This window comes from Fukomys damarensis, unplaced genomic scaffold (genome assembly GCF_012274545.1).
Source record: "Fukomys damarensis isolate Sample0158 unplaced genomic scaffold, DMR_v1.0_HiC HiC_scaffold_26, whole genome shotgun sequence".
Lineage (NCBI taxonomy): Eukaryota > Metazoa > Chordata > Mammalia > Rodentia > Bathyergidae > Fukomys > Fukomys damarensis.
In genome coordinates, this window is record NW_022900938.1 from 3023956 (window position 1) to 3039884 (window position 15929).

The 15929-nt window shown below is 41.2% G+C and overlaps 1 protein-coding gene across 3 annotated transcripts in view; it reads left to right on the plus strand.

The window, feature by feature from the left end:
• Positions 1-15929, plus strand: part of Sf3b1 (splicing factor 3b subunit 1) — a 38838-nt gene that overhangs the window by 13957 nt on the left and 8952 nt on the right. For 2 of the 3 annotated variants that reach the window (XM_010631962.1, XM_010631965.3), the window contains exons 3-18: positions 976-1080; positions 1424-1538; positions 3359-3438; positions 4503-4673; positions 7838-8075; positions 8882-9094; positions 9330-9451; positions 11381-11578; positions 11666-11767; positions 12224-12403; positions 13319-13405; positions 13520-13790; positions 14055-14200; positions 14300-14446; positions 14679-14804; positions 15466-15687. In XM_010631962.1, the coding sequence (XP_010630264.1) occupies positions 976-1080; positions 1424-1538; positions 3359-3438; positions 4503-4673; positions 7838-8075; positions 8882-9094; positions 9330-9451; positions 11381-11578; positions 11666-11767; positions 12224-12403; positions 13319-13405; positions 13520-13790; positions 14055-14200; positions 14300-14446; positions 14679-14804; positions 15466-15687 (2523 nt within the window). Of the gene's footprint in view, positions 1-975; positions 1081-1423; positions 1539-2828; positions 3054-3358; positions 3439-4502; positions 4674-7837; positions 8076-8881; positions 9095-9329; positions 9452-11380; positions 11579-11665; positions 11768-12223; positions 12404-13318; positions 13406-13519; positions 13791-14054; positions 14201-14299; positions 14447-14678; positions 14805-15465; positions 15688-15929 lie in introns of those variants that run through there. The other variant, XM_010631964.3, reaches the window with a different exon arrangement.

Sequence of the window (15929 nt, forward strand, 5' to 3'; positions counted from 1 at the left end):
CCACCACACCCCCTCACCCACAGTTTTTTTTTTTTTGTTGTTGTTGTTGTTTGTTTTTGGAAACGGGGTTTGATATATGATTCAGGCTGGCCTTGAACTCACTGTAGTCCAGGTTTTCCTCAAACATGGGGCGATCTTCCTGCCTCAGTCAGTCGTGCCTGGCCTGCCCCATCTTTTTCATTTGCTGCTTTTTAAAAAAAAGATACAGGGTCTGGTTCTGTTGCTCAGGCTGGCCTCAAATTTGAGATCCTCGTGCCTAGCCAAGACTAAGCACATGCCATCATGCCCGGCCAGTGTGAATTGTACTTGATACTGTTTATTTTTGCTGCCTTTGACAAATGGAATTTTTCTTGGTGTTTCTCTTCATGAGCTTTTTGTATATTTTAGTTACCATGGAAGACAATTGCTTTTCATTTTTAAATATAACCTCAAAGTGCATTTTACATATTTCATGTTTTATCTGACCATCCTAAACATCAAATTTGATGAAATTTCCTAACAGTTGCTTGATTCAGTAACAAATTTTGTATATAATCAGGATGAAATTCAAATCATTTTACTTTACAGTTGGCACTTCTGTTTCCTTGAGAAAGAATTGAAAAATCTTAAAGGTAGAATTAGAAGCCACCTAGGCACTAGCACTTTTGGGTTCTCGTGCCCTCATGCTAAGGTTGGTGGTGGCTGGGATTGTCATTTAGTTTTAGACATGAGAGGGGTAAGGGCTTCTGGAGAGTTACCTAGCATTGCACTTTTGACACTGGAAAAGTCACAGAATGTGACGTTGCTCTGAAACAGAGCATATAGATTCTCAACTCTTCGTTTGGTTGTTAAATCATTTAGAAATATGTGTGGCAAAAACAAGCAAAGCAGAGTTTTAAATAAGGTGTTTGTAGTCGGCACATGTGAAGTAGAGATTTCTCCCTGTGAAATTCTAGTGGCTGACATTCTTTGTGGCTTGGGGGGATCCCATTGCAGGATGACGATGACTACTCATCTTCGACGAGCTTACTTGGCCAGAAGAAGCCAGGGTACCATGCCCCCGTGGCGCTGCTCAATGATATTCCACAGTCAACAGAACAGGTGCCTTTTCTTTTATTAAACTATAGTTTAGCTAATCATTAGTGAATGTCTGAGTGTCTGTGGAAGTCCATCGATTTTAGAAACCAGTTTCTGGAATGCTTTGAGAAGGATTGATTTAGGAGAATTAGAAATAATTTCTTTTGTAAAAGTCGTTCTGTGTGGGAATGTGGACATACACATCGTGTCATTTTCATGTGCCACATTCTTTCACGTTAACTAACATTCACCCATCAGTGCGTCCGAATGTTTGGCATAGTAGTAGGCTGTGTTAACCGCTGTATGGGTTGCCCGACGGGCTGGGCTTTGGGGACCTGTCTACTAAAGGATATGTACCTGTTTGCAGTATGACCCATTTGCTGAGCACCGGCCTCCGAAGATCGCAGACCGGGAAGACGAATACAAAAAGCACAGGCGGACCATGATCATTTCCCCAGAGCGTCTTGATCCCTTTGCAGATGGTAATTCTTTCCAGCTTTTCTATACACGTTCAGAGCTTATTTGTATTGTCTTTAGCCCTTTGATTTTTTTTGGCATGCTTATGGATTTGCTTTTCTTTTTAAAGTCCCCCTTATTAGAGATTTGTAGAGATTTGGTTGAAGTCACAGATGCCATATTCTTCATCTTTATAATGCAAGTTTTCTTTCCAGGTAGAAGGACAAGAAAGTAATGAGCCAATGCCATAGAAACGCAAAGGGTTAAAGGTTTTTCTTTTACTTTTGTTTTGGGTACTCTTTCTATACGTTGAACAAATGTGCTTTTCTGCTCAAAATACTTTCAAATTATTGAAAGTTTTCATTCCAAAATCTAGAGTTTTAGGACTGTTAGTTTGGAGAAACTGTTTCTCACACTAGAGCTCTCCCCATATTGCTCTAAATGTAGCTCAGTAAATGCACCTCCTTTGCTCTGAGCATACTTTAAGTTAAAAGTGTGTATCCAAAGACTTTGCTATTCTCATAGTTGGAGTCTGTGTTGCTAATTGTAGCGTGCAAGTCGGCACCAGGGGTATAGTGAGGCTGATGGAAGCTTCCTCAGGTGAGTGAGCTTCACAGTCAGAACAAGGTGCCTGTTTCTTAAGAGTTGTATTCTGCTGCAGGTTTACAAGCTAGACTTTCAGCCTGCATGAATTAGTAGGGATATTCTTTTTTTTACTTGCATAATTGTAATTGATTTAAACATGTATGTCAGAATTCACAGGCCCATACTAACTGTCCTTAATTTCTTTCCTACAGCAGTACTGCTATATGCCAGTCCTGTCTGCATTCTTAAGGGTGCAGCTCAACACATCCTCTCTAGATTATGGTGAAAAAGTATCCCAAAGGAAGTCTTAGCAGAGCTAGTGTCAGAAAGAATGACACTGCCAATTGGGCATGATCGTCAGCATAGGAAATGTCTTAGTTTTATGATTTTTTTTTTTCCTGAATTTCAGTGCTGTACTTCTTGTATAGCTAATTATCACATTCTAAAGCATGATGTGCCTCTGTGAACCTTGTTATATACTCTTTGGGCTTCTTTAAGATATTTTGAAGTTTGCAGTGCAAATACTAAAACTTTAACCAAGAGACTGACGCATCTCTTTGTACATCACTTTTCGTCTGTTTTCATCATAATAATGTAGAAGTAATATATTAAAAGTTATATGTTTCCAGATGTAATTTATACTTTCTAAGAAATAAAAATGTTTCTGGGTCAACAATCTTTAAAAAGCATGAAGCCCTTTTTTAGTAATGTGACATCAGAGTATGATAATAGGTATGTTTTTAAAAATGAGATTTTCTAAAGTACAACTGTTTTAGAACACTGAAGAACTTACTAGTCATAGTTATTTGTAGTCAGGATTTTAACAGCTTGCAACAGGTAATGTTTTGCATATAAACATCTTTCCAAAGTGTTACTAATGGTAAAGAGATAATTTTCTAGGCTTCTATTCTGCTGCTTGAAGTCAGAACTGCTGATGGAGACAAAGGCACGAAAGTGTACGTATTCCGGACTAGCCACCCAGGACCCATCACTTCTGAAGACTCTAAGCTGTGCTGTCATTTTGCTTTTATATGCATTAAAGTATTTGTTTTAAACTGCTGTAGATATGTTTGTGTTCAAACAGGTTAAATTGATCAGCAAACTCAATAAAAAGTAAGATGTGTAATTATTAAAGTTTTCCATCAAAAATAAATTAAATGATTATCAAATAACATAATATTAGAGCAGGGAAGAGAAGTCAGTTGAACCTAATTTCCTTTTATTTATTGTGCTCTTGTCCTGTTGCTGTTCTTTTCTGCAGGAGGGAAGACCCCTGACCCTAAAATGAATGCCCGGACTTACATGGATGTAATGCGAGAACAGCATTTGACTAAGGAAGAGGTGTGTAAATCTGTCGTTCTGATGGTTGTGAAAGAATGGAAAGAAAGTTGAATTGAGAGACTTCTAAGAATTTGTTTCTTGGGCCGGGGATTTAGCTCAGTGGTTTGGTGGCCTGTCTTGCAAGCGTGAAGACCCGAGTTCAATCCCCGGCACCCTCCCCCAAAAGAATTTTTTTTCTTTTTGCTATTTGCTATGCAAGTAATATTTTAATAGTATTAATAAAATTAAGTCAAGGAAGAGCCTCTTTTCCAAATTCTGACTCCTCTCAAATAAAACTTCCCAGTCCTTTTCTAGCCCAGGACCCTTTGGATATTGTGACTTGTGTCTGTCTGACATGGGTGAGTTTTGAGGGAGTTCATGGTGTGCTCCCAAGGCTGCTGTGGTGGGAAGAGTTGAATGGTCACGCTGTTCTTTAAAGAATCTTTCAAAGGAAACGTTTTGATGTGGTTGGAAATTCTGAGTAAATCCTTTTGGCCAGCAGAGGTTATTTCTTTTTAAAAAGTTGTGTGTGTGTAAAACTAGAAGTACAGAAAAGAGTGAAACTAAGAAATGGGACCACCAGTAACACAGTAAATTGAGGAAAGTATAAAATAAGGCGTTACGTGGAAATGGTAATGACACAAAAACGTACTGGAAACATTTTTTCCTGGTGTTGGGATTGAACCCAGGTCCTCAGGCATACTAGGCAAGCTCTGTACCACTGAGCTTTGCACCCCTCTCTTGCAAGCATTCTAGTTATTTTATCATCAGGTGTGTGGTTTTCATTGTTTTTAATTTTATAGCATTTTTTGTTATTTTAGTCTGTGGGGTCCGAGATGTTTGCATACCTGGTACCTGTACATAGCACATGTACTTAATTCCATCCTCCATCCAGTGTCCCCCCTCGCTCCCATCTCCTGGCCCTCTTCCCCTTTGAGAGCAATCTGTCTCCCTGCTTTCTGTAATCCGTCTTGTGTTTTTCTCTTTATTTTTATTCTGGGTTTCTTATAAAAGAGAATGTGATATCTAAGCTTGTGGGAAGCATTTTAAAAGTAAATATTTTTGCTTTTTCATATGTTTTTCAGAGAGAAATTAGGCAACAGCTAGCAGAGAAAGCTAAAGCTGGAGAGCTGAAAGTCGTCAATGGCGCAGCAGCGTCTCAGCCTCCCTCAAAACGAAAGCGGCGCTGGGATCAGACTGCTGACCAGACTCCTGGTGCCACTCCCAAAAAGCTGTCCAGTTGGGACCAGGCAGAGGTGATTGCTTTTGATGTTTTATTGCTACTACATTTTTTTCTCCATGATGGAGTTATTACTGTGCTTGGCTTAAATGACAGAATATATTTTCTCACAGTATGGAGGCTCCACGTCCAAGGTCTGCATGCCTCTGGGCTGGCGTCAGGTTGCTGGATTTCCGTGATTGTGTCCTCGAGTGTCTGTTTCCGTTGTTTAGTCTCTTGTGAGGATACTGGCGATACCAGAATAGGCCCCATTTCAGGGCCGCATTTCACCCTCTCTCCTCCCCTTAGGCAGGTGAGCGTGGGGCTCCTCAGGATGGGTGGGGCAGTTCTGTCCTCACCGTGGACCTTGAGAAACCTGTGAGCTTGTGAACTTGCCGCCTTGTGAGGCTGAGAGTACGACTTAGTAGCCATCCTCGTTTTCTAGTGGATAACACAAGCTTCCTGTCACAGCTGGCAAATAGATATTAGGACACCGCACTCCTTCCCTGAATGATTTTACCCTCTCAGAGGAAACCTTTGTTTTTTAAAAAAGAAATTTATTGTGGCAAAATGTTAGTTACATAAATAACCTGGTTTAACCATTAAATGTACAGTTCATTGGCATTAATCACACTGTCAGTGTTGTGTGACTATGTGACCATCAGTCACTACTGCTCTTCAGAACTTTTCGTCACCCCGAAGAGGAACATGGCAGTCACTAAGCAGCATGCTGTTTTCCTCCCCCCGAGCGTGTCTACCCCATGTCTCTACCTGCTGTACCTCCTGAGCACTTCAGTGTTATTGATGATTTTGCTTCCTGTTTCCCCCAGAGTGGACAGCTCTTCTGTGTCCTCAGTGTGCCTGTGTCTGTTCTACTCTCCTCCTCCTCTCACATGGGAGCTGTTCACTGTCTTTAGAGAAAGGAAAAGCGGCGTGCAGCAGAACATCCCTTGATGCTCACATCCTCTTCCCGCTCCCACCCCGCCCGCTGTGTCTCTTTACGCCAGGAGATACTCGGCAGGTGTGTGCTGTCTGCTTACCTAGTCGTTGCTTTCCTTGTGCAGTGCCTTGAGGTCACTGGACTTTCTTGTTGCTTAGTCCAGAAGTCTGTTCTCTGCTCAGCCCTCCTGCTACTCTGGACTTCTTGTGTGTTCCTGGACGCCCTTTTCTTGCTTGGCCTCTGGCCTAAGGCTCTGTCCCTCTCCCTCCGGCTGCTGTTCCTCGCTCTTGTTTGTCCAGTCCTCTCCTTTTGCAGGGCTGGGCTTTGGAGTCCTCTGGTGCTCAGCCCTTGGAGTTCTCATCTGTGTGCACTCCCTCCCTAGGATCTCATTTCTCTCTGTGCCAACTGTGTAAGACAACTCCCACACTGTGAAATCCGCCCCCTCTGTTCCTCAGACTTGTCTGTTAGTCCTGACACACTGGCTTGGATGTTTATTAGCATTTCAAAGGCAGTTGTTTCTAGAATAAAGTTGTTTGGACTTAGTCCTCCCTTCCCCCATTAGCTGTTGGACTTGCCTTGCTAATATGGGTCATCCTTGCCTACTCTTCTCATCCCATCCCCTCTGCCAGCACTGGTCATTGGCATCACTTGTAAATATAATCAGGGTCTGTGTGACTTCTGTCTCTCCCACACCAGTCTAAATCATTATTACCTCTAGTCATTCATTGATGTGTGAGAGAAGGTCTGTTAGACTGTGCACTGTTTTCCTGCTCTCAGAAGTGAGCTGTGTTAACCCTAACACATCCCTGCTGCACATCTCAATTTGAGATTTGAGAACTCCCCATTCGATCCATATAAGAATTGGGTGTTGCTGACTGAGTATCGTTAATTACTAACTTCAATTCTGTGGCTGGCATTCAGTGCTGTTTTAAACTGAGATCACCTTCTCCGCTGATAATTGTTTAACTGTATTCTCACGATAACCATATATAATAGTTTATTAGTTGGGCATAGTGACATGTACCTATAATCCTAGCACTCAGGAGGCTGAGGCAGGAGGAGTGCCTTGAGTGAGGCCAGCCTGGGATAACTGCTGAGGTGAGGCACAGCCTGAGCTACATACATAGTGAGTCTCTGTTTCAAAAAACAAAAATCAGGCAATAGCAACAATAAAAGACTATCTTTCCTGTTAGAGCTATAGAAAGACCATGTTTTCTTTCATGCTGCCCATTTACCATAACTTTACCCTGGTTGTGGCTGTGGACTACCAGTGCATAGTAGGAAGGATTTATTCCCTCCTCTCTAATCCAGTAGGAGAGGCAAGTGCCACAATGAACTGTTTGAACAGTTTGTGCTCTTACCTAATCCATAATTTCCCAACCTTGAGTAATATAGTCTTAATACCCCCGATAGCAGGGTAGGGTTCTCGGGTCCATAGCAGTGATGGCGAAACTTTAAGATCTTTCAGTGATAACACAGCAGGCTGTGGCATGCAACCAGTGGTCTGTAAGAACATCCAACTTCAAAACAAATACGTAAAGTATGGTGAATCCTGCTTACTACCTAAGGGATATAGTGTCTAATTCTAAATTTTGATTTGCTTACACAAAGCCATCTGCTTTACAGTGATACTGTGTGTACCGTGGAGGTTCTTTTGTATTGCACACTAACGCCCTTTGTCAGTCACTTTCTAGTCTCTGCTCACACCCTGTGTACCTTGCACTTCCTTATGCCCGCCTTTAATGTTTTTTTCTACCAGATGGTCGGTATCACTTGGCACAGATGTGGTGATAAACACGAAGTTCTCTCAAGGGTTGAAATCCTGTGGTAGGAGGTGGAGGAAAGATAAATTGTCTGGACAATGCAAAGCATGCTTATTTATTGAACACACAATTGGACAGCTGTAAAAACTATTTCTAGAATGGTGGTGTATGTGTTGGAGCATCAGCCTCAGCAGTGCTGCTGTAGCTGTAGCTGGACATCTTTCACTGCGGGTCTAGATAGAAAAACCTTAACAGATAATAGTGGCATATCCAGGATTTATATGCACTTTTTAAAAAAAAACCTAGGACTGTTTTTTCACTTCTGTATTAAAACTTGTATCTTTGATTGTAAATATGTTTGCAAGAAAGTGCCTTTTAAGCAGAAGGGTAGTATAGGGACTAGAACTAAAAATTCATTTGTTTAATGTTTTTAACAAATTGTGTAGTTATTTTTCTTGCTGTGTGGGTGTATGAAATAATGTTTTCGGCTCTGCTTAGACCCCTGGGCATACCCCATCTTTAAGATGGGATGAGACTCCAGGTCGTGCAAAAGGAAGCGAAACTCCCGGAGCAACCCCCGGCTCAAAAATTTGGGATCCCACACCGAGTCACACACCTGCGGGAGCTGCTACTCCTGGCCGAGGCGACACACCTGGCCATGCGACCCCGGGCCATGGAGGCGCGACTTCCAGCGCTCGTAAAAACAGATGGGATGAGACCCCCAAAACCGAGAGAGGTACGTTGGGAGCCAGGATGCGTGTGTATCCAGCTGTTGGGGACAGCTGAGCAGATTATAGGCTTTCAGGTGTGTTTTATAAAGGATTTTAGAAGAAATTAGTTTGTAGATGGTAACCTTTTGTTTTCCATTGTGGTAAAACACATCAGGCGTAGCATTTTGCGCAGTGATTGTTTTGCCTGTACAATCCGGTGGCTTGGTCCACTCTTGGTGTTGTGCACCCATCGCCAGTGCTCACTTCCAGGACCTTTTCATTACCCCAGTGAGAGATTCTTTATGTGTAAACTACTCACTCTTCCCTTTCATTCTCCAGTAACCTTGTTTTCTACATTCGGTTGCTGAATTTGCCAAAGCTTTTGTCTTTTATATAGATGATTGCAAGCTGCTTCACAAACTTTTTACAGGGATAGCTGTGGCACAGTAAGATCGAATAGTAAAACCTTCTGTGTGACAGCTGCAGACTTGTGGCGCTGTGGAGAGTGCGGCAGTGTACTGGACGGGGCCGTGTCGGGTTGTCCGTGCAGAGTTTTTCTGTTTGTGCGTGGAAGTACGGAGTGCCTAGCTTTGCATAGAGATGTTATGATTGGGAAAAAGTAACTTCATTTTCCTGTTAACAATATGTGCATGTTTTTGTAGTTAGTAGAAAAGCAACACAAAAAATGGTACAAATGGGAACATAACAATTTTAAATGTGTTTGTTTTAAGAATAACCCTCTGAATATGTGAGGTTGGATGTGTAATGGAGAGTAAACAGTTGTTTTAACAGTGGTTAACACTGTGGTCTTTCTGCCCCTTTCCCTTTGAAGATACTCCCGGGCACGGAAGTGGATGGGCTGAGACTCCTCGAACAGATCGAGGTGGAGATTCAATTGGGGAGACACCGACTCCTGGAGCCAGTAAAAGAAAGTCCCGTTGGGATGAGACCCCGGCCAGTCAGATGGGTGGAAGCACTCCTGTTCTGACCCCTGGAAAGACACCCATTGGCACCCCAGCCATGAACATGGCCACCCCAACTCCAGGTAGGCGCACTCTCATTGCAGGGAATCATGTTTCCCTCTGGGATTTCTTCTCTGTTGTCTTCTGCATGCCATTAATGACAGCTTTTTAACAAGAATAAGAGAATGTAGAATTAGTCTTAGTTTGCATTTGTAAAATGAAACTGATTAAATATTAGGGTTGATCTTGTGTTCTGTCACAAGTCCTCATACATACCTTATACTGTAGATCGTTACAGACATTTGTTTTTTTTTGTAGGTCACATAATGAGTATGACTCCTGAACAGCTTCAGGCTTGGAGGTGGGAGAGAGAAATTGATGAGCGAAACCGCCCACTCTCCGATGAAGAATTGGATGCCATGTTCCCAGAAGGATACAAGGTAGTCACAGTGAATATCAGTGTGGTGATATTGACGATATGAATTTTCAGTTTTGTTGAAAAAATTGACTTACAAGTTTGCATTGGTCTTGCCCAGATTTACTAATGCCATTCCATACTTGTACGTATTTCCAAACGTGTTTCAGCTATTCCAGAGAATAATAAGAGATGAAATGAGTAGTGTGAAGCATCTTCTATTTTTTGAAAGTGAAAAATCTTGGACTTGTGGTAGTGTGTGGGCCATCCGTTGGGAGCTTCCCCATTAGCAGTGTGGGATAGCTTGCTTTTACCAGGGCCCTACATGTTCTAGGCAAGAGCCAGTGAACCACGTTCTCAGCCCTGAAGGGTGTTTGAATTGTGATTTTCTCAGGACCTGGCACTCTGGGGGTTTTTGCTGGTCCGAAGGTTCTCTGGTTATGTAGCTAGTGTTACAACCAAGACTGGAACCTATCATCGACCTGGTCTTTCCAGTGATTACTGCTTTTTTATAGTTCACAGTGTGTGCCTATCCCCTCTCCTGTGAAGTGTACGCTAGTGTTTGTTTCACATGTGATTATGTGCTTTAAAACTGTGAACCTCGACGCGATGTTATGGGTAGACAGCCTGTTGTCAGCTGACTGAGTATCTTCAGTTGTAGTCACTGATTTCTTTAGTATCAGTAGGAAGAACAGTTAGTTCTTTCTAGTGAATTCTACTGATGAGTAAAATTTTGAAAAGTAAATGTTGAAAACTGTAGACTTGTATCTTAATGCACAGTGGTGCGGCTGTCATTGACATTGATTTCATCGGCCTCCCAGAGCATAAATTCCAGTTTATTCAGAATTCTTAGTCCATGGTCCATGCTGACACATACATGGACTAGCAGCACAGAAAAGGATAAAAGAGCACAGAGCATCAATGTATATTTAATACAGTGGAATCTTAAATCTAGGTGGGGGATTTAGCTCAGTGGTGCCGCCGGCCTCCCAAGCACAAGGTGTCCCATGTTCCATCCCTGGTATCAAAACAAACAAAACAAACCTTAAATCTAGTCATTTTTTTAGACCTGACAGTTCAGGCTCATTGGAGAAGACCTATTTAGGCTTATTGACCTGCCCAAGAAGTTGTATTTTTAAAAAAGCCTTAGAAAGTCTCCTACCAACTTTTAAACAAATTCTTTATTGTTTTATTTGTTTGTTTGTTTGGTTGTTAGGCCACATTTTTATAAAAATTTCTCATTTTGCAAAAAATTTAGGTGGTGTGTTTTATAAGCCTTTTTTGGTAAATATCTTGGTTTTAGTGTATGCATTTATCTCTTGTCTAGAATTCCCGACTTGCATACAGATTTGTCTTTGTTGTGCAGTATCTTATGTCAGCGCTTCAATTTACTACTAAAATATGTAGCCTTTACACATTATTCGCACCATGTAAGTTTATTTCTGTTTATATGAATACTTATGTTTTTTTTTTCTCTAATGGAACTGTTTTGTCACATTGGGTTGCCAGTATGTTGGTAGAGATTGTTTGAAGATGATCAGAATTTTATAGGCCTGCCTCATGTATGTTCTTATTTCCCTACACTCCTTACATACTTACTTCAGTGCTAATTAAATATTTTAAACTTCTGATTAAGGTAGAACAGTAGGATAGGTATTTTTTCTTCAGGTAGTTAAAACATTCCCTAGATGATAAGCTGTAAACTGTTTGGAGTGTAAATACTATTCTCTGTGGTGTTCGCAGTTTTTTGTTTGTTTGTTTGTTTTTTTAGGCAGGGTCTCACTATGTAGTTGAGACTGACCTGGCACTCACTATGTACCCAAACTAGTCTCGAACTCACAGCAATCCTCCTGCCTCAGCCTCCTGAGTGCTGGGATTACAGGCGTGTGCCACCATGCCTGGCTGTTCTCAGTTTATAAAGTCGAAATGCTAACCTGTGTCTCACCTCTGTTAGGTACTTCCACCTCCAGCTGGTTATGTCCCCATTCGAACCCCGGCCCGGAAGCTGACAGCAACTCCAACACCATTAGGTGGAATGACTGGTTTCCACATGCAGACAGAAGATAGAACCATGAAAAGTGTCAATGACCAGCCCTCTGGAAATCTTCCATTTTTAAAACCTGATGATATTCAGTACTTTGACAAACTTTTGGTGAGTGATAATAGGAAAAATGAATTACTACACTTTGAGAATTAAAATTACACATCTTTACATACCTTTAAATGTTTTTTACGGTAGGTTGATGTTGATGAATCAACACTTAGTCCAGAAGAGCAAAAAGAGAGGAAAATAATGAAGCTGCTTTTAAAAATTAAGAACGGAACACCTCCGATGAGAAAAGCAAGTATCAGCTTAAGTCATTATGTTGGTTATATTTACATTTGGAAATTTTCAGTTCTCTTAGTCTTTATCAGGGGCATGGAATCAGAGAAAGATAAGGTAGTATGAAGGTTAGTTGACTTTATCAAAGAATTTTGTACTACTAAGGATACAGGAAAAGAAAACTCTCCTGTTTGTTGTTAAAGCCAGTGTGTGTAAGGCGCGAAAGTATGAGAAATTGTTAGCAGTGTGTGTGGTGTAAAGCCGGCCGGTCCTGTGAGGGATGTTAGATGTATCGGCCTGTCAGGTGTGCTCAGTTGGTCATGTAGTTCCAACTCTGAGGTCCTCGTGCTGCTCTGAAGTATCTGCCTAGGAGTACACCGAAATGTGAAGTTACCCAGAGTCTTCCTGGAGAAATCTGCTCTTTCTCAAATGCTTGGTTGCCAAGAATTTACTCCTTTTCCTTTTTTTCCCAAGGCTGCATTGCGCCAGATCACTGATAAAGCGAGGGAGTTTGGAGCTGGCCCTCTGTTTAATCAGATTCTTCCCCTGCTGATGTCTCCTACGCTTGAGGACCAGGAGCGCCATTTGCTCGTGAAAGTCATTGATAGGATATTGTACAAACTGGATGACTTAGTCCGGCCGTATGTGCACAAGGTTTGTTGTTGTCAAGTATTTTTTGTTTGTTTTTTATCTTTTCTCCAGTGTTGTCTCTTATGGTTTTAGTTTTTAATATAGAAGGAACTTATGAATTTGATTTTTTGACCAGTTTCTGTATCCTGGGAATTTAATTCTTTTAAAAGAGCATATTTTGTACATTCACATTAGAAAGGAAAGTTCACTCTTTCAGTTCACTGCAAGGTGCTCCGGGACCCAGGGTTAGGTTTGCTGTCCACAGATGCAAACATGGCCTGTGCAGATGCAGGTTTATGTAGGTGTGACCTTTTGGCACTCTAACTGCAATGAGTTCATATATTTTGTTTTCATGGACATTGGGATGAGAGTAGGAACTGTCTTGGTAATAGCAATTGTAAATTGTTTTATCCTTTCTTTGCTGAGGATTGAACCTTGGGCCTCACAAATGCTAGGCAAGTAGGCAAGTCCCCTTTTAAAATTATATTTTGAGGGTTGGGGATTTAGCTCAGTGGTGTCCCTGCCTCACTCACAAGCACAAGGACCCGAGTTTGATCCCTGGTACCAGGAAAAAAAAAAAAAAACAAAAAATAAAATTGTATTTTGAGACAAGGCCTTACCAAGTTGAAAGTGCAGGCCTAGAGATTACAATTCTCAGTTTGTCCAGTAGCTGGGACTGCAGGTATGTACCACCGTGCCTGTTTTCTGTGTTAAAAGTGCTAAATATTTGTTAGTCTATATGGTTAACAGTTCACTCAAAATTCCATCTGTATCAGGGTTGTGACATTATGTAATTGAAAATTTTAATTTCTCCCTTGATTCACAAGAGTCCTGGTAACTTTACATTTCTCTTGTTTTTTTTTTTTTTGCCTGAGTGTGACATCATTAACTGATGTGAAAGATTACCTGCTGCTCTTTTTTTGTTTGTTTTTATTTCAGATTCTTGTGGTCATTGAACCACTGTTGATTGATGAAGATTACTATGCCAGAGTGGAAGGCCGAGAGATCATTTCTAATTTAGCAAAGGTATTTACATGCAGTTTCTAGGGAAGAGAGATTGCATCTGTTGATGGGATTATTTGCGTATAGAAAGTCATGGCCGAAATTCGATGTTACGAGCTTTTTTTCTTTTCCCCTTAGGCTGCTGGTCTGGCTACCATGATCTCTACCATGAGACCTGACATAGACAACATGGACGAGTATGTCCGTAACACGACAGCGCGAGCCTTCGCTGTTGTAGCCTCTGCCCTCGGCATTCCTTCTTTATTGCCATTCTTAAAAGCTGTGTGCAAAAGCAAGAAGTCTTGGCAAGCCAGACACACGGGTATTAAGATTGTACAGCAGATAGCTATTCTCATGGGCTGTGCCATCTTGCCACATCTCAGAAGCTTAGTTGAAATCATTGAGCATGGTGAGTTGTCTTTTCTAGGACAGTTGTCCTGAAATTTGGGCTGTGGAATTAGGGAGATAGTGGATGGGCTTAACTACATAGACACCTTAAGTTTTTATAATAGGATTTGTGAAATTGCTAGCAGACTGGCTTATACTGTTTTTTGACCAGTTTTGCCTTTTGTGCAGATTCTGCAGTCTGCCTGAATGGTTAGGTGTACCAACTGGAATCTGGTTGAGACGAGGTAGTGTTGGTGCTAGATAAAGCCTGTGTTTGGCTTCGTAGGTCTTGTGGATGAGCAGCAGAAGGTTCGAACCATCAGCGCGCTGGCCATTGCTGCCTTGGCTGAAGCGGCGACTCCGTATGGAATCGAGTCTTTTGATTCTGTACTGAAGCCTCTGTGGAAGGGGATCCGCCAGCACAGAGGGAAGGTGAGACGCCAGTTCAGTGCCTGGCTCGAATTTCTACTCCCTAGCGTTAAGGTAGCACAAACCTAATTTTCTAATTTTTTTTTTTTAATTGGAAAATAGGGTTTGGCTGCTTTCTTAAAGGCTATTGGGTATCTTATCCCTCTCATGGATGCAGAATATGCCAACTACTATACCAGAGAAGTGATGTTAATCCTTATTCGAGAATTCCAGTCTCCTGATGAAGAAATGAAGAAAATCGTGCTGAAGGTAAAGTTTTCCATATTGGTTACCTCAACTGGTTTTGTTTCATGATAAAATTTCATTTTAAAAATTTCATTATCATTGGTATGTCATATCGGTACTGTTTGATTTCTTGTTTTTTTTTTTTTGTTTTGTTTTTTGTACCCCGGATTGAACTCTGGACCTTGTGCTTGCAAGGCAGGTGGTGGCACCACTGAGCTAAATCCTTAGCCCTTGATTTCTTGTTTTTGGCCTTTAGGTGGTAAAACAGTGTTGTGGAACAGATGGTGTAGAAGCAAACTACATTAAAACAGAGATTCTTCCCCCTTTCTTTAAACACTTCTGGCAGCACAGAATGGCTTTGGATAGAAGAAATTACCGACAGGTAAGCTTTTAGTTGTTAAAAAATGTTTTTAGATTATTTTCACTAACTTTTCTTCCATTGTTTCACAGTTTGTATGTGTTTAATTGTGAAAGGGATTAGATTTTCGTCATCCAGTTAACTTCCATTTTGATTTTGCATATAGAGTACTCAACTGGGAATGGATTTTTTTTTTTTGTACCGGGGATCAAACTTGGGTCCTTGCTCTTGCGAGGCAGATGGCCAGAACCACTGAGCTAAATCTCCGGCCCTTTATTTTATTTTTTGATGGCACTGGGCAGTGAGCCCAGGATGGTGAGCAAGTGTTCTGTCAATGACCTGCACCCCCAGCCTTCTAAAAATTTGTTTATTGTTAGATGGGGTCCCACTGAGTTGCCTAGGCTGGGCTCTGCCTTGCCACCCTCTTGCACATGATGCTGAGTAGCAGGGCTGCAGGTTGGCACTGCTGTGCCCTTCAGAGTTTGCACCTTTGTCAGTTCAGTGTCTGTCAGCGTGTCCTAGGCTCATTTAAATTTTCTAGTCACTTTTTCTTGAGATTTACTAATAAATGATCTTAGCCTGTTTACTAGCCAAGTAGTACGTTTAGAATATCAGGTTTTTGTGATGTTTCTTAATTTCTTTGGGGAAGCAATAGATTTAAAGGTCTTTTGTTTTGCCCTTGTAGTTAGTTGATACCACCGTGGAGTTAGCAAACAAAGTAGGTGCGGCAGAAATCATATCCAGGATTGTGGATGATCTGAAAGATGAAGCCGAGCAGTACCGGAAAATGGTGATGGAAACAATTGAGAAAATTATGGGCAACCTGGGAGCAGCTGATATTGATCACAAACTTGAAGAACAGCTGATTGATGGTATTCTTTATGCTTTCCAAGAACAGACTACAGAGGTAATTAGGGCATAATCCCATGACTTTTTATCTGTAGAAAAACCTACAATTTTTCAAGTAAATTTCCCTAAAAAGTAATTAAGTTTGGAATAATTTTAAAAACATGTACATTCCCATTTGTTTATCAAGTGTTCTTTTGCCCCACATTTTGGATTTTATGTTTTAAAAAAATTGTTTCACTTGTCAGTTGCAAAGAAACAGTTCTGGTTCTTGATTTTTTTTTTTTTTTTTTTTTTTTTTTT